Here is a 27,542-nt window from a genome sequence, read left to right on the forward strand (position 1 = left end):
TTTTTTCAAGATTATCAACAACTTTTATTAAAGAACGTTTAAACTAAAGTAGTCACGATTATAAAGAATTGTAGTTGAAGTTTCATGCATAAGAAGCCACAGTTACTTTGCAAAGCGTGTACAAAGAAAGCAGCCACAAAGTCTTTTTAATCGCTTCAAGGAGAAATTAACGAAATTTAAAACTTCCTTTTTGTTTCTTTATTAACTAAACTTCGTTATTAATTATACGAGTTACCGTCTTATTATTTACGAAAATGAAAAGTTATAACAGCAAACTTGTAGCAATTAACAAAGTTCTGCAAAAACATCAAAATATATACAATTTATAAGGAGATATTTTTCAACTTTTACGCAATTTAAAGTGCGTTTTCTTGTCTAGTGAATTTGAAAATCGTAATACGTTAATTTTGCATAAAATTGTAACTGGTAGGCTTAGAAATAGTGTTTCAAGAGTTATTGGCACATTACGAAAGTTATTGCTCTTGATGTCCGTCCTTCCATGCACATGTTAAATCTCACTATAATTGAGAATTATATTATAGAATGTTCAGATTAAGATGTTCAATAGGTACATAGGTAAAAAAAAGTATGATAGAAAAATCATCGTGAGACAAACTATACATGTCCAACTGTGTATTTTTATTTAATTTTTCAAATAGTACTTATAAATCGTACTTAAGAATTATAATAGTAATAAAATAATTAATTTCTAGACAAATGGGACCAGCAGCAGTCAGCTGTATCTGCGCTCCGGGGTACACGGGCGACCTCTGTGAATCGGAAATTGCAACACCAGGTAAAGGTATATTAAGAAGAGCTGGAACGTCAACACATTTACACATTGCACATGTTAGGCCGGGAGATACTGACACAAAATTTCGGGTCATTTGTAACAGGATGGCGGTCTAGAGGGGTCTTAGTACGCAATGACAAAAAGAAAAATGATGGTCAGAACGCTGGTACCGGCGGACTAGTCGCGTGGGCGTTAGTTACACTCGTCGGATAAATAGCGAAAGTCCAACGATTGTAACACAAAAATTTTAGAATTTACCGATAGCCCTTAAAAAAGATGTAGGCGGTAGTGTCATGCCATACTTTGACATGGCGATTTTCGTAAATGTCTGTACGATGATGATTACCTGTGCAAAAGTTAGCCTGGTACAAATGGTTGAATTGTTTTTTTTTAAATCAACGCATCGCGTCGGTATGGGGGGCTGTAAGTTACACCGGTAAAGTATGGCATGACACTAACGCCTACATCTTTTTTATGGGCTATCGGTAAATTCTAAAATTTTTGTGTTACAAATCGTTTGACTTTCGCTATTTATCCGACGAGTTCGACTAACGCCCACGCGACTAGTCCGCCGGTACCAGCGTTCTGACCATCATTTTTCTTTTAGTCATTGCGTAATAAGACCTCTGTAGAACCGCCATTCTGTTACAAATGACCCGAAATTTTCTGTCAGTATCTCCCGGCCTACGTATGTGTCATATTTTGCAATTGTTTATAAATACAGGGTGATGTAATTGGTGTAGTACGAATATCTAAAAATCTATGAAGAATTTTGTGATACAGTAAATGGAAGAATTATAGACTATTTTACAGTATTTAATAAAATCATTTAATTTTTTGTTCATTTTCATTAGAAATGTCAATTTTTCTCACCAAGGTGGAAATTTGGATGATAAGGATCTTGTTAGAAAAATATAAATTTTGACTAAAATCGGCATTTTTACCAATAACAGTGTGATAATGAGCTTTTACTAAATCAGGCACACTTCTCGAACTCTATATTTTCTCTTGTATCGGCTTTTCGGTAACATTTCAAAAGAAAAAATTTCATCTGATCAAAGTAACGATACCACAGCTAACATTTGACAGTATGTACATAAACAAAATGATGTCGATAAAAACATTTCAGGTCGTTTGAGAAATTTGCCATTGCCAAAAAAGCTCATTATCACACTGTTTGTATGCATTTTCTGAGTAAATTTACTATGGTAATGTATATTATATTTTAGACCTTTAAAAAGTAGATATTTCAACGAACAAAAAGCCCCCAAACTTTTTGTAAAAAGCTGATATTTCGACGTCAGAATTTTCGATTGAAAATTAGGTTGTTTTTTTGGTATTAAGTTGAAATAAGGCGAAAAAATAAATATTTTCAATCAAATAAATTACAGTGTATTTGAGACACAATAAGGTAACTTTTCACCAAATATAGTAGAAAAAAATTTTTTTTGAAAAAGAAATAAAAAACCAATAACTTGGTTTTTTGAATATTTCACCTAAATTTTGAGGTTATGTGAAAAAATTGTTAATACAAAAGTACAACTTTTGTACTTTTTATTACCTACAACTTTGCCATTGAACTTTTTTCCATAGGACTTGTAGTTTTGTTGGAAATCAAGAGAAACCATTTTTTAGCCTTAAAAGCTCCCCCCCTCCCACTTCCCGAACTCGGATTGTCTGTACTTAATTTATTTTTCCTTTAATTTTTATCACATTCTCCTCCTTTTCTAATGGGTTTCATCCTACTACTATTTTTTTTAGGTTTTTATCATTTTGGAAGGGATTGGCCCTGGTGTATGTTGGGAGTGAGCGCACGTGTTATTTGTATAGTTTTTATGACCTGAAATTTAATTATTATTTGATAATTGAATAATTATTAATACTTTTATCCAATTGATTATTATTAGAATAAATAATTAACTTCATCAATTGATTTACTTTTAAATTATAATTTTACAGGTAAATTATGAGAGCTTTCATAATTATATTTGCATATATTTATCTACAACGCACCCATTTTACAATTCAAGTCTAAAATGAAACTAGAGTCGCATTTATTTTTGAACATACTGTAAGTGAAATTGCATAAGTGTGAGTACTGTGAACATGCCAGCTTTCCTTAATTGACCGATACCTATACTAAATAATTATACTAATAATAATAGTTAGGGTCTAGGATAAATAATGGTCCAGATGCCACCATATACAAACGAGTCAAAGCTAAATTAGAACAATAAAACAAACATAGTTAAAAAAAAACATTTTTAAATCATTCTAAAATTCATATACATATGAGAAGACGCTTCTGCATTTTAATACATATAATTACAATACGTACCTTAAAATTATGTAGATCATAGCTATGTATGCTATGTGTTCCTTCTGTAAATTTATCGATTACCACGAATTAAGTAAACCTTTGAAATAAAATAATCATAAAAACGAACATAAAAATTTAATCAAAAAATATATTATAACCAGATTTTTTCAATATACCTACCTATGTAATCGGAAAATGTGCATGAAAATTACATTTTTTCTCTTTTACGCTCGATCACCATTCACTATCGAATTTATTTGCATATTTAATAAAGACTTTGATTATATCTATCAGCACAAGCATAATATGTTTCTTTTTATAAAATTTTAAACAAAGCAATCGATTGAATAATGTGATTATTATTACAACTATAAAATTAGAACATATTTATAAAGACAATTGTAAATAGTGTAAAGACTTCTTTTAAATTGAGCTTTAGCCTTTTATCTTTAGTCCTTTAAAAATACGTCTTGTTTACAATCCACTTAAATTCCAACAATTTGTAACGACAAACTTCTTATACCTAAGCGATATCTCACACTTACCTTAAAGTTTCCGTACTGTTACATACACTTTGTAGAACAAATGTTCCAACAAGAATAGATAACTCAAAGAGCCACAAGAAAACTTGTAAAGTTCGTAAACAGGTGCACTACTGCAATAAACATTTTGCTAAAACTTGTATCATATTACTTTCCAACTGTTGTGATGAATAGCGGCCACTGTGACTACACAGCTTTGTTTTGTATTAAAGAGAAAATACATTGCTTACTGCTTATTGCTGCTTAGCTGGAAAATCGTATAATATAAAGGAATAAAAACACAATGGCAAAATAAACCAAGAACAGGCAATAAATTTACTCTAAGTAGTTAGGTATTTTTTTTTTTGGTAGTATTAGATCGCGTCATGGCTTTTCTTCATTGCGACAACGTGTCGTGAGCCTTTTCAATAGAACCATAACATGATTTTCACGAGGACGATCTTACTGTGACCACATGCATTGTAAGCTATTTCTCTGAAAATAATCATTTTCGGTCTTCAAGCATAACATTATATCATTTATATTACAAACATATTATTTTAAATTTAACATTAGATATAATAAGCGTGTTGTCCACAGAATGCGGCATAGAGGAGTGTTTAGAAGGTTGCAAGGGGAGAAACAATTGTGATTGCAGTCCTAAAGATAGCGACAGCTGTAAGTAAATACTGCTCTACTTACCTATATCATTTGTTAAAAATATTACAAGCTGTGGATTTTCCTAATTTGTTTCTATTTCAGAGTAATATTGAATATATGAATTTTCTTTATTTGTTTATCTTAGTTTTCTATTGGTACTAAAGAACAGAATACATTTCTTACATTAATCCATAATCACATACAATCAATAAATCTCCCAGAACTGGAAGGCCCATAATCATAATTATTAAAATAATCAATATAAATCACTAAATACTCCTTGTTGCGCTATATAATTTATCTGTGCACAGTGGCGGCGCGCTTTGAAACGAGCTTGCAAATTAAAGACATGGCCAACGGTAAAATTTCCGAAGAAATTATCGAAAAGGTAACAATTATTTTAATTTTTTGTTTTAATGAAATGATGTTAACTGTATAATCAATTAATGTAATTTTTCAGGTCACCAAGTACTTACGAGGGTCCAATATTACGTTACAAGACGATATTGAAATATTAAATATAAGGTAATTAATATATTGTTAGTTAAATTAGTTTTTATAAAAAGTACTTTAGACGTTAAAATATTTTAAACTGTTACAAGTCTAGATTAGTATTCCCTTTAGTACTTATTATTCACTTTGTTAAACTAACCCGTAACACAAGCACAAAGCACGTAAAACAATGAACTCTTCGTTTACAAAGTCTAAGCTAACATTTACGTAATTAAAGCTTGAATATTTTACAAATTACTTGAGATCTTTCTAATTGAATAAGATGCTAGAACTAGCATGCTATTTATTAACTAACACAATGTCTTCACATCTGTTGTTTGATGTGAAAATCAATAATTATAGGTAGTTAGTTACCCAATTATTTCTTCACATTTGTTAATACCTAATTTTATATTAAATAATATTATGTTTTGTATAGTATATGTGTAACTAGTGGCCCGCCCCGGCTTCGCCCGTGGTACATATTTCGCAATAAAAGGTAGCCTATGTCCTTTCTCGGGTATCAAAATTCAAAATATCTCAATACCAAATTTCATGCAAATTGGTTCAGTAATTTAGGCGTGATTGAGTAACAGACAGACAGACAGAGTTACTTTCGCATTTATAATATTAGTATGGATTGTATTGTTCCTTTAAAAGTCTACGATCTTACGTTAGAAAATGTTTATTGTTAATAATATCAAATTACTTTACACTCGCAAGATGATCTTACACAATCTTAACACACTTATAGATAATAGATAATATAATAATAAAAACCTTTACAAATTAAAGACTCACATGGATTTTGAACGCGATTTATTCATGATATTATTAACCCTAATTTATTAAAAACCTTTTTAATATAGATATCAATTTCTAGTTTACCAGACCCTACTGGGGCTCGAACGGTCTGGCTCCGAGTGTGGGGCCTACGCAAAGAGGCGGGGGCGGTACGATCAGCGCTATCCAGACTTGTGTCTAACACTAATTCGAACACCCTGCCTCTCTTGCCTGCAGCACTGGAACTCGAAATGCAACCGGCACTTAGCTTACATGTAAGTAAAAACTTCTCCTATAATATATTGTATTTTAAATACATTAAACGGAAAATTATAATGAAAGAAAAAACCACAAAATTCAAGTCACACGATTATGTTTAAATCACTCATTTAAATGATTCCTTCCTTTTTTTTGCCTTGCCTTTTTGTCTTCCATATACAAAAAAATAATCCGAAAGTTTCAAAATAAATGAGCCCATATTTTCGTTCAATTGCGTTTCATAGTGAATAAAATAAGAGGAATTCCTTAATTGGAAATTCCTGAATAGTTTGCCACTTCATAATATTTGATTTATGAGAACCTGTTCAAAAGCAGGTGAAGACTTGACTCGAACCGGATCGGACTCAAAAATTTTAATGAAAAATTATTTGGAATTAGCGTTGCCATAAGTACCTTCATTAGCTTTGCCATAAGGCGTCTAGACGCAAGTTGGCACTTCTTTGAAACCTTTGACGATGCAAAAAAGCTTAAATCTGTTAGTTTTGGTACTAAAACACCACTATCAAAACTCCTTACATTACTGAACATTCTAAAAAGAGATTCAGATAGTAAAAAGAAAGACAGATAGTAATGTGTAAATGATTTTGACCTAACGCAACGATATTAAATTACTGGGCTGATGCCAGCTAACCGCCAGAATAGAAAATTGTTCGTTTATTTTATACCGTCGTTACGCCATAGATATACCACTGTGAAGGTGTGAAGCAGACGAGAATATATGCGTGAAATGTCATCGTGACACCTTCTAAGAAATCAAAAGTAAACCAGAAATAGAAATAATTTATATCGTGTCAAAAATTTCACTCGTTTAATTATAAAAATATTTTATACATTACGTTTTATTAGAGAGTAGAAATTTGTGCGAATGCAAAAAATTGCAGTACTGTAACTGTTAATTTAAAAGTTCACGAGTGATTTCAATAAGCTTGTTAACAATGCAAAGAGTCATCAGAAGCTATTCAGTCATTACAATTAAAGAAATGAATAATGATCATAAAAAGAAGTAAAAAGTTATCTCGAGCAATAATGTTCTTTCACTTTACCGCATAAAAAGAAACACTTGCAGAACTGAACTTCCATTTCCATTGCAATTCTTTTAAACCACTAATGCTTGCACACCTCGCCTTAATGCCTTCCTGAAATTAGGTTCACGCTCTTCAAAAGAAGTATTTGAAAGTTGGAACAAAATAATAGCAGTAAAAGCCAATGTTCGACCATTCGAAACGTTCTGCGCTAGACTTTAATTATTTTCAACGTGCACTCCTTGAGAAGTGGCCCAATAACAACTGGCATACAGCCAGGCGGACATTTATCTCGTTAATTTGAGTTAGCGCCTTCTTTATTATCCTAACAGTTGCGGTGCTGCACTCGAGCACAATAAAGGACATGGAGTACTAGATCGTTTAATTATAGATGGACCGTGCATTGTCCTCTTGATTACCTCCTTTTGTAGAACAATTTTATGGATTTCTTTGCGTTCAGAGTTCGTTTTCCTACACAACTGGTGCACAACTGTCAATATAAATGTATAGATTGCGTGCATTCGTATTTAAATTTATTTTCTCAAATAATTTCTAAAATTTTTTTGAAACATTACACTTTGTTTAAGCATAATACATAATAAAATAAATAAAATTTTGTTACAGAAACTTATTATAAATCAACATCCTGAAGTGTGGGAAGGCGGAGAGTTTATTCTCAGCTGCATGGCTTATGGGTCGCCAAATATCGCTTTTTCTTGGTACAAGGATGGCGTGAAGATCAACTTCAATGGGACCAATAGGTTTGTAAATGTATTATATTATAAATAATTATCTTATACCTAATAATATATTAGATATAATATTATTATTTATCTTTGCATCGAGTCAATCGGCTTTTTATGGCTAAATTAGAATGATCAGAATTTGGATAATAGCAGAATTACGTACAAGAAAACTCTCCATTGTATATCTACGAACGAAGGCAGATAAAAAAACATACTCTATTAATAAAATCTGGATCTTCATTAAGCCTGCATACGCAACTAGTCAATATTTTACATACCTAGGATTTTTTAATTATATTTTAGAGACATATGGACGCGAACAGTAGCTGAAGACGCGTTGGGCCGTCGCATGTCTGTGCTAGGCATATCTGAAGCAAAGAAACTTGATGGCGGCAAATGGGCCTGTGCCGCCGTTGACGCGGGCCGGCGGAGATGCAGCGCGTTGCGGCTTAGTGTGTTCAGACCGCCTAATATACGACTCGTGCCGTCTACGCTTACTGTGAATAAAGTGAGTTAAAATAGAGTGGAAATTATGTTTGGGCGTTTGTTTCTTGGGTTGGGGGTAGATAACGTAAGCCAAACATGTGGCGTATAACTAGGGTTAAAGTGTAATATTACACCGGAGTTTAGAAAGTGAAATATTATTAAAAACAAATATCAAAGAGCCGTCCATATACATTGAATTCCTTATCCGTAAAAAAGGCATATATGCTTCTTTTTCGCCTGTCCTATGAATCAAATAAACTTTTACTATTTCTTTGTAGTTAGAATACATATAAAATTGAATTGTTACTTGTCCATTTCAGGGAGATAATGTCAGTATAACTTGTCTGGCTGGAGCAGGCAGGGTACACGGAACGTTAGGGTTCAGTTGGGCAAGAGAAAGGAACCTTTTGGCCCTTGCACCGGGCAGGGAAGTTTGGGAAGATCTGTACCCTGCTGGTAGTGTGCTCAAGCTTTATAATGTTCAGGTAATTATTGTTTATTTCTTGCTAAAGATGTAATTAATTTTTCAAGCCCAATAAATTAATCATTCTCGTGTTGAAAACGTGCTTACCACTCACGAATATGATATTTTTTACATATAATATGTATTTATATTACGTTTAATCTTTCATCGAAAAATTCGTTAAGGTCATCATCAAGTTACCTTTTTTTCTTGTAATGACAAAAGATGGCATTATTCCTCATTACCATGTAAATTGTAATAGCAGAAATCATTGAAAATCATGTCCTAACTTTTTTCCATTTTCTAATTGCAGAAATCAGCAGAATACAGTTGCCAAGTATCATCAGTAGCTGGAACAAACTCGAAAGCAGTAACAGTATGGGCGGTTGGATCCATAGATAATGTGTGCGAAAGTGAAGCATCTCATGGCTTGCGTTGGCCACAAACCGCACCGGGGGCTTATGCTATAGCGTCTTGTCCAACTGGATCTAGTGGGGAAACTACCAGGTAAAAAATGAAAGGCTTATATAATAGTTAGAAATATTTTTTTAAAGTGCTCATATCATTAGGACGTTTTTTTGGGACTTTTTTATATACACGGGAATAAAATTAACTTGACAATTCTATATGATATGACATACTACAATAACAATTACCTGCGAAACACAATAATATAAGCAATTAAACTCTCTCTAGATTTTGCGAGCCGAAAACTACCACGGTTCGAGCTAAATGGAGCCAGCCAAACTTTTCTGGATGCATCGATGATTCCTTGCAAGATATTTATGAACAGGTAAATTGACACATTCTTCTTAACTTAAAAAAAAATTATCTACCTAAACAACAGTTAAAAATATGGGAAATTAAATTAAAAAAGTGACAAAGCATTATTTCTTCATTTTAATTGTGCTAATCTTTGATTTTAACTTTTATAGCTTTCAATTTTTTTATAAATGACAAAAATTTTATTTTGTGCTTTATTCATCAACTCTAACATTAATTAATTGACGTCACACATTTCAGTTCACCCTAATATCCTACGGCTATTCTTGGGTACCAGTAAACGATATAGCCCGCCAATACGGCTCAGTACTCCGCTCCCTCCCGGGACACCCCGGTACAGCCACAGTTCCCTTACAACATGCGTCCAATATGTTGGAATATTTGCGGTCTATGGTCGCTAATGCAACGGATAGAGTACTGAGCGCTGAACCTTTGTTGAGAATATATGATAGCTTGCTGAAACATCGAGATGCGTTTTTGGATGAACAGGTTTGTACATGCTATACATACAAAAAATACTTTCTATGGTAGGAATATTAAACATTACAAAGCAAAACAATACTGAAAATCTTTCAAATAATGCGAAATAAATGTTAGAAACAAATTAAAGCTATTAGTTTCGTTCGTTCACCAGAATAGAAAAATCTCAATCGCAAACTCAAATACTTTACATCAAAACTTAAAATAGGTCCCTCTGACCAGTCTAACCAATAACTCAATAAAGAATACAAGTTCTAACTTAATAATTCTTTCCTAAGTCAATATTTATAAATATTCTTTCAGAAAATTTACCAACTCCAAAACGTTATCGTCAAAACAGCTATTATGAAAAGAGACCTAGACTTCCGTTGCCAAGAATTTGTGGTTCAAACAAAATCACTGCAAGAAGACAAAGGACACTTTAGTTTTCCACTGAATCAAAATTCAGAAGAATGGCTGTTAACTTCTGTAGATGTAGAAGTGGCTGAAGGGACTGAAAATGTTATAGCTGTTGTAAATTATAATTATCTATCTGCACGTTTACCGTCTTTAAGGAGAACTATGGAACTCAAGTAAGTTATATGTATTTTAAACACTTCACGATTATCCATACTAATATTATAAATGCGAAAGTAACTCTGTCTGTCTGTCTGTTACACAATGACGCCTAAACTACTGAACCAATTTTCATGAAATTTGGTATAGAGATATTTTGATACCTGAGAAAGGACATAGGCTACTTTTTATCCCGGGAAAACGCAATCCCGGAAATCCCACGGGAACGGGAACTATGCGGGTTTTTCTTTGACTGCGCGGGCGAAGCCGCGGGCGGAAACCTAGTAAAGAATAATTTACTTAGTTTTATATCTTAGAAAAATAAAGTTACTGAAAAGTAGGATTGGGTCTTCGGAAAAACAAAATTTATCTATGATGAATACTGAATAACAATAATAATAATGGTTAATTTTCAGAGGAAGTCGTGAAATAGAATATCATATGGCTTCTACGCAGTCTCAAGTTTGGTCTGATGGCAACCAAGATGATTCTATATACACTATCACCTTACTTTTTATTCATGCAAAGAATTACAGTGCAATAGGTAAGCTCTAATTCTTTAAAACATACATAATAACAATATACTATAGGTCATACTTTCTCAAGTCTGATTCATCACTGATCTAATGATTACTCAAATGTTGATGTTGTATTACAAGACAGTTTTCTCTTATTATAGATAAACTAGGTACCAGAGGCCAATGGTCAAAAGAAATTCCCAATGACAAGTTTCACCACGCTACAAACTAACTACGATATATCGCTCCTTTGCGACGTGAAAAAGAAACTAATAACCAAACCACGGAATCAAACACACTTTCGCATTTATCAATTTACGATGTTGAATGCTAAGCCTAACAAACAAAGACGAGAAAGCAATACACCATATTTCACGTCTGCTCGGCACACACGTTCTTGATTTTAATTTAATTTCTTCCAGTTTCTCATTTACAAACTTCCAATTCCAGAGTCAAGATTAGCTTGTGCACTCCGTACGTCATCTGAACCTTCCACGTGGTCGCGTAGTGCGTGCGAGGTGCGGGTGCCCGAACCGACCCATGTTTCCTGTCGGTGTAGAGGGCTGGGGACATACGCGCTATTTACTATTGCACCCACCACGCTCGTGAGTATATAGCTTTATTTGTTTCATGATGCCAGTTTTTGTTATAGCTACTGTTTTTCTTTGTGTTTCTCTTTTTAATGTTTGGTAATTGCATACACATTTTGTAAGAATTAAGAAATTAGGGTCCAAAATCATTAAACGTAATAATTAAAACTAAATTTCCTTTTCTGTTATGTTATAATAAATTATATAAGGTGTGCAATATTTCAAAAACATTTAAAATTCCAAAGTAGGTAAGTATTCAGTAGAAAGACGGATCCCAATTCTAAGTATGCTTGAATTATTAGTTTTTAAATCATGTAGAATATTCATATTTCCCTTAAATTCAACGTAGATGAGTTTCATATCAAAGTCCCTGTACATTTATAAATCAAAGCAATTTCTAGACAGATGCGGAAAGGGACCTACGGGAGATAGTCAAAGTGACAATCGGTATAGCGGCTGCATTATGCCTACTTGCGGCGGTAATACTGCTCCTCACACTCGGAGGGCAAAGTCCCCGCTTGCCCGTACTACTGCGGGTGGTAACTGCTACCGCGCATGCTACTGCACTACTAGCTTTGTTGGACTGCGATACTAGGCAGGTGAATATTTACAAGGGATTAGATATAAGGGTATTAAGGTTTGATATTATGGTAGGCCACCTAGTGCCAGTTTTATATTTTGCTCAAAGGTGGATCTATCATTTATCGTGCGCAATCTGGTCTCAAGACAACAAATGGCTCGGGCCTTTCGCGTGCAACGTTTTCTTGATATTATGAGTTATGACTAAAGTTGCCGCGCTCATTCGGTGACTATTTCCCTGCGCGGAAAATACTTACCACGCGGAGCTGATCTCTTGGTGTAACCTCGACTATTGAATAACAAGAAGAATAAATCTCTGTACTTTATACGAAGTTCGTTCATAATCGTAATATTCTAAAGATGGATGTGCTACACGTGTGAAGTTGGTAATATTGTTCCTTTAGATGGATGTGTTCTTAAGCAAAATTTAAACCTGACGTCTCTATATGCGTATTAATTTCCAAAAACGTGATACAATGAAAATGAAAATGAAAATGAAAATGAAAAATTATTTATTTCAGCAAAAACACAGTATGTAACAAAACAAAATTTAACAACATCATATTTTGCTGTCACTTATTATACAATATAATTATTAACTGTAGCTCCCACACTAAGAGAACTTGTGTCGTGGGAGCTGGTACGATTATAAAGAATGGATTTGCTCGTGGTACCGTAATTGTTGATTAAAAAAGATTTAAAATAACTAATTTAAATATAAGATATGAATTGAGTACAACTAATGAACTAAATTTAAAAAATAAATATAAATAAATAGATACCTAACTATATAAATAAATAAAATAAGTTAAATAAGTACATAAATTAAAGTTAAAATAAATAAAATTATATGATACATATACAATATAATGTAAATAAACAATAATTTATATTAATTTAATGTATTGAGACAAGAAGCTTTTCTGTTTGTGTGTAATTTAATGATTTTAAATAGCATGTAATAACTTTTTTAGCTTTAAAAATAGAAAAACTCTTAATGTTACATTTTAAATTTATTTTATTATATATAAAGATGCCAATGTATGGGTTCATGCGCTTAGCGAATGTTGAGTGTGTAGTTATGTTTGGAATTTTGAAGACACGCTTTTTTACAAGATCTTTGTAATCAACTAAATTTAAGATAGATTTATGGGTGGAAAGAGAGCTATAGAGGATGAAAAGCTGCCGCACCGTCAGAACGTCACTGTCTTTATAAAGTTCAGAGGTTGGGTATCTGAAGGGCTTGCATAACATTGTTTTTAGGACCGCTCGTTGAGCTCTTTCAAGGCCGATAAGTGATGTTTTCGCAGCCCCGCCCCAAGAGTTAATACAATAAGTGATAATGGATTGGCAAAGAGCATAATAAACATTCCTAAGCAGATCAGTTTTAGCAGAATTCCGAAGTTTTTTTATTATACCTGAAATTTTACGGACACGATCAGAGAGCAGATGTATGTGACTCTTAAAGTTCAAATTTTCATCCAACATGATACCCAGGTATTTTACCTTTTGAGCTCTTTTAATTGAAAGATTAGCCGTCCCTGTTTGCGGAAACTCTATCATGTCGCATAAAGAGGGTGCCGAAACTGAAGTTTTATGAAAACAAATATAATTGGTTTTATCTACATTTAGTGTTAGTAAATTGCGTTCGAGCCATGAATTAATTTGAGTCATACCTTTTTGAGCGGTAGACACAGCCTCATCCCAATTTTCACCGCAGAATATGACAGCTGTATCGTCTGCGTAGCAGAGAATATCCGCGTTAGATAGAGGGACCTTGTGAATGTCGTCCATATAAAGTATAAAAAGGGTGGGGCCTAAGATGCTACCTTGTGGGACTCCAAAATTGACCTCTCTCGTTGAGCTTCTTTGGTCTCCAATTTTAACACACTGAAGCCTTCCCTTCAGATAGCTCTCAAACCACAGAAGTGCGTGGCCTTTGATACCGCATCCATCAAGCTTTCTAAGCAGTAATGGAATAGAAACGGTATCAAATGCCTTTGCAAGGTCGAGAAATACACAAAGACAGCTTCTTCTGCAATCTAAATGCGAAGCAACAATTGACGTGAGGAGGGAGACTGCATCGGCTGTGCTTTTCTTCCGTCTAAAACCAAATTGATGGTTTGAGATTAGGTTATTACTCTCTAAGTATTTAACCAAACGAGAATTTACTATTTTTTCGAGAATTTTTGAGAAGACACCCAATAAAGAAATAGGCCTGTAATTATTCGGGTTGTCACGTTCCCCTGCTTTGTGAATTGGGGATACTGAGGCAATTTTCCAACTATCAGGGAAAATTCCCTGTGATAAACTAAGATTATATATTGAGGTTAGGGGGCCGAGGATCTCTTGACGGATCCGCTTAACCAGTAAATTGTTCAGGCCGTCAATACCCGGAGCTTTGTTGTTCTCCAGTTGCATTATCAAAGATTCCACTTCATGTATGTTCGTTGGTGTCATAAAGAATGAGTTTACGGGAGAATTATTAAAACAAATTGTAGAAGCTAAATCTTCTTGAGTGACTTTAATCTTCTCTAATATCTGTGTTGCGTAAGATTCTCCAATAGAAGTAAAATGTTTGTTGCATGCTTCAAGGGACTGAGAAGGATTTAAACAGTGGATGTTCAAGAGCTCTGACGGTTCTCTTTTAGAAATAGATAAATTACAAATATTCTTTACGGCTTCCCAGGTTTTTTTTGGATTGCCCGCACTATCACTCAGAAGGGAAACTTCGTATTCACGCTTAAGTTTCTTCAGTAAATTATTTGTAAAGTTACGGTAACGATTGTAAATGTGCAGTAGCATTGTATCAAGAGGATTTCTTCTAACACGTGTATGGAGTCGATCTCTGTGTCGTATACAACGGAGTAAGCCGGGACTTATCCAAGGTTTTAAGATAGTGTTTGACCTGCGGCAGGGATATTTGCGAGTGTGTTTGTTTACTATTGATAGAATCGTATCGGTGAAAGTTTGGACTATTAGGTGTAAGTTGTTTTTATCGAGGATACTTTGCCAGTTTACAAGATTTAAATCAGACTTTATAAGCTCAATATCTCTTTTGAAAAAGTAACGTTTTGCGTTGCGAACCTTTATTTTACCAAGTCTCATCCCAACCATAACCATATCGTGGTCTGATATGTCAGATTCGCAAACTACGCCAATTACTGCTTTATTGGATTTTACAAAGATGTGGTCAAGGCACGAACCTTGTCTAGTCGGAAGTGTTATTGCAGGCGCCAGATCAAATTCTGAGACTAGGCATAGGTATTCCTGCCACCAGGGACTATCAGACGATTCCAAAATATTAATATTAATGTCACCTGCTAGGACAATATATTGATTATTCAGACTAGTGAGGTGCCTGTCCAGCGATGTGAGAAACATTGAGGGATTTCTAAATGAAGGGGAGCGATAAATACCGAGTATACACACCTTTTTGTCAACAATGAGTTGTAAACAGTTTGCCTCGTCGATGGGAGGTTCTGAAACTGTGACACAAAGACCATCCCGTACGTATATCACAACACCACCATTTTGATTAATAATTTTAGTAGTTTTATATGCTGTGTAATTTTGCAATAATGGAATTTGAGAATGTTCACTAAGCCAACATTCATTCAGTATTATGACATCATATAATAGTTTTAAACGCTGCAAAGAAATTACAAAATTATCAAAATTTTTGTTAATACTACGTATATTGAACGAAAGTACTTTGAAATTATAGTCACTTGTAAGGAATGATTTACAACAATCGATGTTAGAAACGGCATGACATTTTATCTTGTAAGAGTCTAAATCGGCTGCAATATTATTCGACGCCATTAGATATTAATTTTGTACTATAGATTAATCTAGCTTTTACTTGTTTGATGATAACTATACAAGTTTCAATAGTAAATAACAGCTTTAAATACATGTTCGGATTATTATGAAGTGCCTGATGTAAATGTCGTAGCAAAGTTGTGTAAACGATTTTTTGTATTCCTAAATTTTTGCAGGCGTTTAAAATTAATAAATATTGATAATTAATAAAAGTATATAATATGTAAATAAAATAAAAATTAAAATAAAATAGATAAAATATATAAGGAATAAATTGAAGTAATAATATTATATTATGTGATATAATTAAAATACATCGATAGTTTCTTAACAAAATATCTAAAAAAGTTACATGTTTATGGCTATTTGAAATATTATTTAAGCTATAATTATTAGAAGATATATGAATTATTACAATTTCAGCATTGTGATGTATCGTCGATATGCGGGGCCGAGTTAAAAATACTATGCAGATCGTTTTGGGTGCGAATGTGAATAGCATTTTTCCCTTCTCGCTGTCTGACATATACATTCCCATTACTACACCAGCAAAATGCGTAACCAAAGAGTTTGTATTTACTTCGGGCCTCGCGAAACAACAAACGGTTTTCCTTTGTTAGTCTTTCATTATAGTATATTTTCGATGCTTCACCAGGTATATTCAAATCAGCACTGTTGATATTTTTTCTCGACTTAGCAGACTTCAATATTTCGTCGCGCTTAGAACGTCGATGAAATCTAATAACAACAGGACGGGGAAGTTTTCCTTTATGAGAAGTCGTCGATTTTTCTTTAGAGATACGTGGACCGGCTCTCATGACCCAGTCAATATCTTGATCTGACAGTTCTACACCAACTTTTCGAGAGGCAAGCAAGGCAATGTGATGAAGGTTTTCATAAGCTGTTTCGGGTATGCCAGCCAGCTCAATTTCGTTTCGCAAATGTTGTTGCGCTTGTAGATTTAGGTCGGATTGGAGGTTTGAGATTGTGGCCTTAAGGACATTTATCTCCCGATTATTGCACTCCAGGATTTTAATTCTAGACTCGTTTGCGGTTACTTTCCCCTCGAGCTTTTCAATACGTTCGTTGCAGATTATTAGTGATTGAGTGGCATCCTCAAGCCGTTGTTTAATAGATGAAAATTCTTGTGTCAAGCGACGGATTTCAGAAGTAAGCTCCTTAACATCGTTACCAGTTACTTCAGTAATCGAGGAATCTTTTTTCCGCATTGTAATAAACTGGGAGTCGGAAGTGGAGCGAACTGGAGTGTTGCTGTTATCTCCGCCTCTTTTTTGGGCTGAGGAGCAAATGGGACATTCCCATTTATTTTTTTGTTCAGCGGTTAGCCCATTAGCGTTTATACAAAGTTGACAAAATATTTTTCCGCAGGATTTTAGAGTGCATTTGACAGAATTATTATCCTTAAACACCTTTAAGCAACCAGAGCACTTCATTATTTATAGTATATAAACAAAGTACCTTTGCACTAAATAATGTATAAAGTAGTTCCGAGTCCGCTCTGCGAAGATTAATCTATGACTCGCAAGGACTCGTACAGCACAGCAACCGGTCCGCACGCAGATATCACCCGGCTGCCTGAAGGATTTACGAGCGATAATCACTTGCACACAGCTGTAGTCAGTTCACGTTTACCCGACACTTTAAACTGTACAATTTGCTTATTGCTGCACAAATATTCTTTAAAATTCACTTTATCTTCACTTAGTACGCGATCTAATGTTGATTATTATTAGATTTGTATCTAATATTAAAGTTAATGTTTAGATATTGAGCAAACGTACGTCGCGAAACTTTTTAAAAATATATTTTATACAGACTATGAACAGAGAACAAGTTAACGGTTTGACCGCGAGGGCAAAGATGAACAATGACTTCCTCGTCTTTTTTGGGTTGCCTGGTAGAGATCGCTGCCAGCGATAAGGCCGCCTACATTGATTAATTTATTGTTAAGTTTATAAAATGTATCATATCTGGTGTACAATAAAGTATTTTTCACTCATTCATTCAATGAGCACCTATTCCTCGATATAGGAGGAAGCATGTCCCGGCGCAGCTGGGTGGGCGTGTGCAGCTAGCTGGTGTGCAGCAAGCGCGGCGCTGTGCGCGCAGCCGCTGCTGCTGCAGGCCGAGCTGGCCGGCCGCTCGCAGCGCGCCAGCTCCGTGGGGATACTCGCAGGTATACAGATACACTGACAGACATACGTACACGTGCACACTAACAGACACATTTGATTTTTCAGTTTAAGTTATTACAATAATTATATTAGAATGTGAAATGATTCCTTAGAATTTAATAAATGTTGTATTTTTTAAGCTCATTGTTTAATAGACTGATAAACTGACGAGATTAAAAAATTGGTAAAGGTATTATAACTTGGTAATAAGAAGTGCCTTTCCTACTAGAAAGCCTGTTTTTTTACAAGTATGTATTACATTTAAATATGCAATCTTGTGTTTATTATTTTTTTAAGCTATTGCATAGCTTCTATCGCGGGCCTTGAGCGCAGGGACCGAATCCAGAAATTCCGTAACGAAAAAACCTCACGCTCCTCACTCCGACGGGCGCGGAGGTGTGGCGTAAAGGCATAGCATGCAATAGCTTTACCGCGGCAGTCCCCGAGTGCCACACGTCTTTTGACGTGATAATGTTTTTAAAATCGTTTTAGTTGGATGACATGTTCAGAAACTTGTGTCACACCAAAACCTCACGAGTGCGATCGCAGGTATAACGAGAGAGAGACGGACCGATCTCTCGTCTCATCTCGAGCGCTGCCACCAATAAGACCTTAAACCTACTTTACAAACAACCAATTTTTTTTCGTGTTTTTGTACTATGCCAGATACAGCCTTTTAACCTGTATTGTCTGTCAGGGTTCAGCGTGCTATGCTGGCTGTCGGCGCGGCTGTGGGGCGGCGCGCCGCTGCAGCTGGGCGCGGGCGCGCTGGCGGCGCTGGCGGCGGGCTGCGACCTGCTCGCGCTGCTCGGTCTAGCGCTCGCGCTCTGCGCCGCACAGCGCCTGCGCCTGCTCGGCAGGAAGGTGCCCGCTGAGAGGCGGACTTACTTGATCGACCGGTGAGTATACGCATCACCCGTAGTTCAGCACACTCTGCTGGCTTTCGGCACAGCTGTGGGGCGGCGCGCTAGCCTATAGGGAGTGTAATCGTTAGTGTGCACCAAGAAGCTTATATCTAATACACTGGAGATTGCACTATGACCATTAACTTGTAACAAGAAAATATGACGTTGAATGACGCCTGTTATTAACTTGCCAAGTTAGGTGTGAAAAGGATATAAAAACATACAGGCGTCATTCAACGTCATATTTTCTTGTTACAAGTTAATGGTCATAGTGCAATCTCCAGTATATTAGATATAAGCTTCTTGGTGTGCACAATCGATTATTCCGTAACTACAGATATCTAAAAACTTTAAACTGACATCGAAAATATCGAATAATGGAGTGACAATAATAACTTGTTGAAAAAAAATATCCATAAGTCTTACATCATACACTCCCGTACACCAAATTTCGTATTCGAAGCAGATGCTCGAAGTGACGTACTCCTTGTGCAATACAATTACTATTTACAGTTTCTAAATGAACTTTCCTTAAAATTTGCGAAGAAATTAAAGAAAACAAATCCTTTCATATTCACTGTATGAGAGATACATATCTCAAACTAAATGTATAAATAAAAACATCACGATATCAATTTACCTTCCTAATTATTGAAAGCGTTAATTAATGTGATAAATATAAATGTTGTCCCCAGGGTGCGCATAGTGCAGCACACACTAATCCTGCTAGTGACGTGTAGCGCGGTGCAAGTGGCGGGGGTCGCGCACGCACAGCGCGGGGAGCCGCACCTGCCGCGTGTGGCCGCGCTCGCTGTGGCCGCGCTTGTTAATGTAAGATAGAATTTTTTGACGTGACAACGTCTTATAATTCGACAGAGCCGGTTGCACGCACGAAAAAACATGATTCATGCGGCGTTACCTCGCTCTGAGGCGTTCCATGTAAGGCTTGAAGTGCAAGCGAGAGCGCGGATCGAGCGACAAAGAAGCTTAAGACGTTGTCACGTTCAACTATCGTCAGTAAACTGACTTTACAGACAACCAAATTTTTTGTAAGTTTTCATCGCATTATTGTAAGGTTGAGTATCTGAAAATTACTTTTGTGAGTTGAGCATGCTTCGACACAAGATAAATACTATAGAATGTTTTTTTCAGCACTAATTATTAATTAATAGCCTACTTTTCCTGAATTGTGTAGTTTTCTATCAATTAAAGTATTTTCATGACCGCATCAATGGCTTATCTATCATACAAAGATAAAATTAATTAAAACATAAATTTCCGGCTGCTTATAAAAAATGTCCTGTCCAATCTATAATAAATGTTTTACTTTCAGGGGATCTCAATACTCACATGCTACGTGTTATGTGAAACAGAGAGCGCCCGCTTCTTACGTCGCATGTGTCACACGTGTCGTGAGTGTGTCCCGCGACCGCCCCAGCGTGATACCACACTTAGCTGTTAGTACTGTTTTAGGTATATACCGTGTATTATGTTTAGAGCTTGGCCGCTAACGTCACATGTGTATACACGTGTTACACGTGTTACACGTGTCACATGTGTCACACGTGTACACGTGTTACAGGTGTAGAGTGAAATAAAAATATTTATACCGAAAAGTGACCAAAATTATTTATTTATTTATATATACTCTTTAATTAATTATAAATCATCCTCAGAAAATATTGTCGCAATATCTATGTGTATTAGTGTTTTAAATATAATACAAAAATAATTTACGTTTAAATTCTATTTATTTTCTTAATCAACTAAAACATTCAAATTATTATTCAGTGTACATAAAGCAAAACGGCGAGGCAGAGAGTCGAGGAGGGATGGGCTTCCTTGAGACGTCATCATCACAAGCCACTCCCATGTCAACGTACTGGCGGTTCGAGAGCCCTTCTAAAATAAACAGGTAAAAATTAGGAAACCATAGAACTTACATACCATAAAAAAGCATAGATTAGTTTAGCAATACAATTTCATTGAAAAAGCTTATTTTATCCAATAATCCATAAACTTGAAATTATACTCAAAATTTTGAAAGTCAAAATAAACAACATCGGAACTTAATTCAAATCCAATCGAAAATTGCCTTTTAACAAGTCATAAAACCTAAAGGTCATAAATGATTAATTACACTTTCTTATTCCAGGAAGCTATCATCTCCTCTCCAAGAAGATGGTCGAGCTGACATTATAAGATGCGTAGAATACAAGACACCCTCCCACGGCCGCTCTATCACGACACAAGCCTGCGATCTCATCCCAGACTACATTGGATCAGGCTACATTGAGCTCGGAAAACCTAAAAATACAAGAGAAATAATCTCCCCCCTCCTCCCCCAAGAAATTAGCAAAGAATGCTCCCTTTGCATACAATCCAACCCAGATATATCAAAAATTCCCCTTCCAATCAAAAGTTGCTTAAAGAAAACCAAAAATTTCGCCTCGACCGTCTCTCTACCTTCAGAAGATGCACCAAATACAGATATTATGTTAGTGAATAAGAAATGGAATAAAGCATATCCGCCTGACACGGACCAAATGATGAACAAAATCACCAATGATTTGGATTTTTTATTAAATAGAAATAAGAGGAAAGACGCCCAAATAGAAGAGGCGCCTACTTAGTTGTTATTAGTTAGGGAATTATAGAGCAATGTTCATGTACATTAATTGTAAAATAAATGCAAAGTATTAATATTGTAAGCCCTTATAATTAAGAAGTATTTGCATCTCAAATGTTTACTTATTCTCGCTCAATATTTCTTCTATCTTAGCACTTTTGTCTTACTTTTATTTATCATAATAAACGTTATATTTTACGTTACCATTACTTGTGATAAAATTAATTTGTGTTTTATTTTTTAACCTAGAACTTATTGAATTTCATTTTATTTTATTTATTATGTAATGGATCTTAATCTTGTGTACAGATAATATTAAGATAAAATACTCATTATTTGTAGAATGATATAGTTTTCATACAATTTTTAAACATTTTTTTTATTGAAAATAAACACAAAAATTATATTTCGTGTTTCATTTAATATCTATACCACCCTGTACAGTATTACTAATACACTCCAAAATTAATAATGCGCATGCAAATCTTCGCTAATTGTCGTATTTCCGAAAACACTCGAATCATTGAATCGTAAGAGCCCTAAACAATGCACTTGCATTTTACACCTTGTTCAAAAGAAATAGAAGTCAATTCACCGTCATACATAATCAAAAACAAATCGGGCGGTAGGTGACGGTAGCCTGTCAGTCAAAAAACTGAAAAATCCGTCAGTCGTCTTAAGGGTGCACTCACACACATCAGTCACCGTCACGGCACGTCACCGGACAGGATTAAAAAAAAATATGTATCAATAGTTCTAGTATGACTCTGTTCCCACACGACAGTCGCCGGCACGAAATCAATCAGTGACGTCCCCGGTCAGGCACGTCAAATAATCTTTCCATACATGTATCATACTTTTATCCCCACTCACCCGGTGCCGTCACGTCTCAGTTCAGTCAGCGTCGTGCTACCGTCAATTGCTACATGTTCTCTAGCGTGACACACGTCTAATCACTCACTAACCTGATGTATGTGTTCAATGATTCAGTCAAACCGGCGACGTGACTGACGGACAACATGACGGTGACTGGTGTTTGTGGATACGTACACAAACCGTCACCGATCAGTCATCGGTGACTTGACGGTGACTGATGTGTGTGAGTGCACCCTAAATATTATTGGTGGTGACTGCACGTGTTCTCTCTGTGTGGAATTATATAGAGCTGCTATTACATACCCTTCTTGGTTTTGTTTTTAAAGGTGAATTGAATTAATCAATGAAATGAAATCATTACATATATAGTGTAAATACACAGATGCGATGGCAGTAGGGAAAGTGAAAATGAAGAAGAGCATACCTAATGAAAGTTCCGATGTATCTAAAATGTCAGAAATAAAGATGTTTTTGATTGTTTATTTTATTTTTTTTGTAAATGACATAATATTGAAAATGATCAGTAGGTACTGTAAATACTTTTGAGCTGAGATTTTAATGATTAGATTTATATGGTTTAAATGTAAACCTGTGTTTGAAAATAATATTTTATACAATATAAATGTTTTGTTATTTTAACCTTCTTTTCTTCCATCATTACACCAGCTTCAGTTAATACACTTTAAAAGTACTATAAAATTTTCCAAGTAAATCAATCCAACAAAGATATATATTTGCAATCGTTGGGGTTATCCTCGCTATTTACTTACAAGGAATTATCGAAACAAAAAATCGTTACTTACAAAATATCAATATTAATCTCTTTTAGCACAAAACACATAATTTGACTAAATTATGCATGAAGAAAATGCTTTTAACCACTCTTTATAAATATCATCTTCGGACGCTCCGGGAATATGACAGTTGCCGAACAGTGACGAAGATTTCTATGCGCATTATTACTTTTGGAGTACTGTATATACTTTTTGTACTACATGTTTCGAAGTAATTTTATTGAATATAACGATTTTTCACATTTATATATCTAAAATATTATGAAATCTGCCCCTGATGTATCTACAAAATATATAGATCACATACTGGATATATTAATTTTGTTGACTGAAGTCACTCCTGTTTTCGAATGTAAACCGATGTACCTATGTATCATGGTACATAGGTACATCGGTTTAAATTTTCTATGTCGAAATATAATTTCAAATTGTAAATCTATTCTCGAATTAACCGGATAACACAAAATTTTCAGTAAAACCCTAAATTGCTCTAGGTACCACAAGCGTCTGAACCCACCATGGGTTCAGACACTTGCGTTGAAAGTGACATTCAACGAGCACAAGCACGGGCACATTTATGTTATGTTATTTATGTTATGGGCATATTTATGTTGTTTGTGCATGCGCCCGTGTTTTGTTGTTTATACCGTGCGCGCGGTTTGCTTGCCGGACTACTTGCCACGCCTCTGAACGTACCTACCATTAGAAGTTCATTTATTAATGACTAGCTTTCCGCCCGCGGCTTAGCCCGCATTTTCAAAGAAACCCGCATAGTTCCCGTTCCCGTGGGATTACCGGGATAAAAACTATCCTATGTGTTAATCCAAGTTACCCTCTATATGTGTGCTAAATTTCATTGTAATCGGTTCAGTAGTATTTGCGTGAAAGAGTAGCAAACACACACACATCCTCACAAACTTTCGCATTTATAATTAAATATTTGTAGGATAGAATATCTATGCATTCAGAAATTAAATTAATGATAACATTCAGAAATTAAAGACTTTTTAACGGATTTTAAACGCGATTTATTCATTATATTATTTTCCCGACGTTTCGAACACTTTACAGCGAGAGTGGTCACGGGGAGCTGCAACGAATTAAGTATGTATTATTGAATTAGAAAGAAGCACATCCCAGATCTAAAATTCCATCTCCATGAACAACACATACAAGAAATACTTACCTTTTTTTCTGTCAATCATATTCCCATTGAGGCTTTACCATGGGCGTAGCCACGGTGGGGCAGGGTGGGGCGCTTGCCCCACCCTGGCTCTGACCTGGAAGGTACCTAACCAAATATAAAAAACTTAATTATCTAGGTACCGACTACAAAACTTAATATCCGCTAAAAAATTCTCACTCGAAAGTTGTCAGTCGACACAAAAAGCTTGCGCTTCTATGTTGCATGATTTAAACCACCTTTGGTGACAGAAAAAGTAGTGTAGTACTGTTACCCCATTAAATAGAGCTGTTTTTATTTAGCCAAATTCGCACTAAATTTCCCATCCAATTTCACTTTTGTTTTAGGTTAAGGGTCACTTACTGACCATAAAAGCACAAAAAGCTGACAGATCCAGGTGGAGCTTCGCTCGCAATCTTAAATAAAAGTTTTTGGCCGATATCTCGGAAACTATTCACTTTAAGGCAAAAAATATTTGGATTTTTTTGAAGATAGTAAAATTGTACATCTTTTATACGTTGTAAACTCTTTTGTAAAACTTTCCGTTTACGATTTATGGCCTATTTAATGAGCCGGTTAATCGTTTTTGGCAAGTAACTCTTTAAATATTGGATTAATCAATGAAATGCATTATGCATATATCCACTTTTTAAGATTACTTTATTTGAAACTTTCTTTCTAATGCTTTTTGAGTTATTTAACGTTTAATGTTGGATTACCGGGCGAAAAATAGAAAATTTCAAGGTATGTATGTTTCGTATATATTTCGTACAACTTAATAATATTGAGTAGTTATTTTATATTCGGGTGCAAGAATAAAATAAGAGGAAATGAAAGGAAAATATATTTTAAAAAATTGTATTAAAAAAATTTCTATAAGTAAAAAAAAAATCATAAATCCTCTTGCATTAGAAATTTCTTCTTCGTTTTCATTACATCCGTAAAAAAACTTTTGGCCTGCCACGTCACCCGCCGAGCGGCGGCATTTCTACATTGAATGTACAACAACTCAAAAAATATGGGCACTAGAATAAATTTCAAACAAAAGTTGTAAAAACTACATACATGCATTTTATTGATTAATCCAATATTTTACGAGTTATTAACCAAAAACGATAAACCGGTTCATTAAATAGTCCATAAACCGTAAGCAGTAAGTTTTACAAAAAAGTTTACAGAATATAAAAGATGCGAAATTTGACTTTCTACAAAAAAGTCTATGTAACTTTTGCCCTAAGTGGATAATTTTCGAGATATCGGTCAAAAACTATAAGATTGCGAGCAAAGCTTCACCTGGATCTATCAGAATCGAAAAAAATACTTAAACAACAAAATTACGTCAAAAATTTTTTGCTAAATTTTTCCTGAAAATCCATGTTTTTTTCTCTAGCTTCGCGCAGCCGATATATACCGCTTCGCTAATATGAGCATTTTGTCTATGAAAACATAATATTAAACGATAGCTCACGTGCTGGTGGCAAAGTTGGGCGGGTTGCTTGTTATGGGTCTACAGTGTACACGTAGAGTTTTAAGAATTCATCTATTTGAAAAAAATTGGTTGTCTGTAAAGTCGGTTTACTGACGATAGTTGAACGTGACAACGTCCGATTGTGCTTCTTTGTCGCTCGTTCCGCGCTCTCGCTTCCACTTCAAGCCTTACATGGAACGCCTCAGAGCGAGGTAACGCCGCATGAGTCATGTTTTTTCGTGCGTGCAGCCAGCTCTATCGAATTATAAGACGTTGTCACGTCAAAAAAATGCGTCTGGAATTTTATAAGTATTTTTTACGAACTCAGCGTATGCAAAACTATAACCTCCTTTGAGCTTAGTATACCAACAGTGGAACACCCTGGATATATTTCCATGGTTAAAAGCAATGTCTTATAGCACAGATAAAGGAAACATTGCTAAAACATACATTTTAGAATTACAACATAATAAAAAGTAGGTTTGTTCGGAGCCCTCGGCCTCGGTGCGCAACTCCGACTCGCACTTGGCCGGTTTTTTTTGCCCCACCCTGTGCCCATGGCTAGCTGCGCCCATGGGCTTTACGTGCCTAATAAAACTAAGATTCAGCGAATTGCTTATTGCTTTTTTTTTCGAATCGACTACTTAGGCTCGAAAACTACTTGACCAATTTAAACATTTTGTTTTCACTTACACTAAACTATATTATCAGTAATTAACATTGTACGTATAATAATAATATATATAATATATATATATATATATTTTTTTTTTTTGATCCTGATAATCATAATATATAAGTAAATTATAAACATCCTTGAAGTAAGAAAATATATGCAATCGTACATGTAATATGTATATTGTATAGGCATCTCGAGCATTTCTAATTTCTATGCAATACAACGTTCATATGTAGGTCGAATGGCAATACAAGTCAAAGCTAAGTCCAAAATTATTTTCATACCGTGCGTGCATGCTTGACGCTGTGTTCGACTCAGGAAGGGCTCACTGGGAGTATGCGTCTGCGTGTATGAGATTAAATCGTCAAAAATTCAGAATCCATCGGAAAGCAGTTTCAAAAGAAAAAAGTAGAAAACTCTGTTGGTGCTATGCTATGTAATATTTTAGTCCTGTGGTTCATAAACTGTGTGTTTTCCATCTTCCATATAGTTCAGGATCCATCGCCCATTTTTGCACTTGATTACTATCAACTAAGTATGAAAGTATCAAGCTAATTTTCCGTGAGTAGCTTTATTTTGATAAGACGCCCAATAATTTCTTGTACGAAACTCTCGATTGTGGTAGCTTACAAAGGTAACAAGGATAAAATGTTTTGATTTGATGGTTCTCAAATATTTATTCGCGACATTTAAAAAGATACAACTATATTTCGAAAACGCATGATGTGCGCATGCAGGGCCGGACCGTGAACTCTTGGGGCCCTGGGCTGAAACTACCCAGGGGCCTTTTTTTGGAAATGTTCATATTAGTTTCATACTTACTTTCGCAATTTTGTTATTTTAACATAATCAAATTTTATTTTAAATCGTTTCATTAGTTCAGGAGTCTATCGGGGACAAACAAAATGACACGTATTT

At 35.0% G+C, this 27,542-nt stretch overlaps 1 protein-coding gene across 2 annotated transcripts in view; it reads left to right on the forward strand.

The window, feature by feature from the left end:
• The window catches only part of LOC149480594 (uncharacterized), a 105,351-nt gene extending 83,321 nt beyond the window's left edge, over window positions 1–22,030 (forward strand). The window contains exons 5-25 of one of the 2 annotated variants that reach the window (XM_089706972.1): window positions 714–796; window positions 4,235–4,312; window positions 4,606–4,682; window positions 4,755–4,819; window positions 5,670–5,844; window positions 7,495–7,631; window positions 7,920–8,124; window positions 8,423–8,587; window positions 8,879–9,072; window positions 9,262–9,358; window positions 9,589–9,837; window positions 10,132–10,400; window positions 10,800–10,927; window positions 11,352–11,506; window positions 11,893–12,090; window positions 17,948–18,092; window positions 18,788–18,989; window positions 19,691–19,826; window positions 20,329–20,452; window positions 20,787–20,910; window positions 21,151–22,030. In XM_089706972.1, the coding sequence (XP_089563098.1) occupies window positions 714–796; window positions 4,235–4,312; window positions 4,606–4,682; window positions 4,755–4,819; window positions 5,670–5,844; window positions 7,495–7,631; window positions 7,920–8,124; window positions 8,423–8,587; window positions 8,879–9,072; window positions 9,262–9,358; window positions 9,589–9,837; window positions 10,132–10,400; window positions 10,800–10,927; window positions 11,352–11,506; window positions 11,893–12,090; window positions 17,948–18,092; window positions 18,788–18,989; window positions 19,691–19,826; window positions 20,329–20,452; window positions 20,787–20,910; window positions 21,151–21,628 (3,484 nt within the window). In that variant the 3' untranslated portion in view covers window positions 21,629–22,030. Of the gene's footprint in view, window positions 1–713; window positions 797–4,234; window positions 4,313–4,605; window positions 4,683–4,754; window positions 4,820–5,669; window positions 5,845–7,494; window positions 7,632–7,919; window positions 8,125–8,422; window positions 8,588–8,878; window positions 9,073–9,261; window positions 9,359–9,588; window positions 9,838–10,131; window positions 10,401–10,799; window positions 10,928–11,351; window positions 11,507–11,892; window positions 12,091–17,947; window positions 18,093–18,787; window positions 18,990–19,690; window positions 19,827–20,328; window positions 20,469–20,786; window positions 20,914–21,150 lie in introns of those variants that run through there. The other variant, XM_089706973.1, reaches the window with a different exon arrangement.
• The last annotated feature ends 5,512 nt before the right edge of the window (window positions 22,031–27,542 follow it).

This window comes from Colias philodice, chromosome 18 (assembly GCF_061535455.1).
Source record: "Colias philodice isolate Cphi_HAF_F1 chromosome 18, ilColPhil1 Martin Lab GWU primary, whole genome shotgun sequence".
In the NCBI taxonomy this organism is placed as follows: Eukaryota; Metazoa; Arthropoda; class Insecta; order Lepidoptera; family Pieridae; genus Colias; species Colias philodice.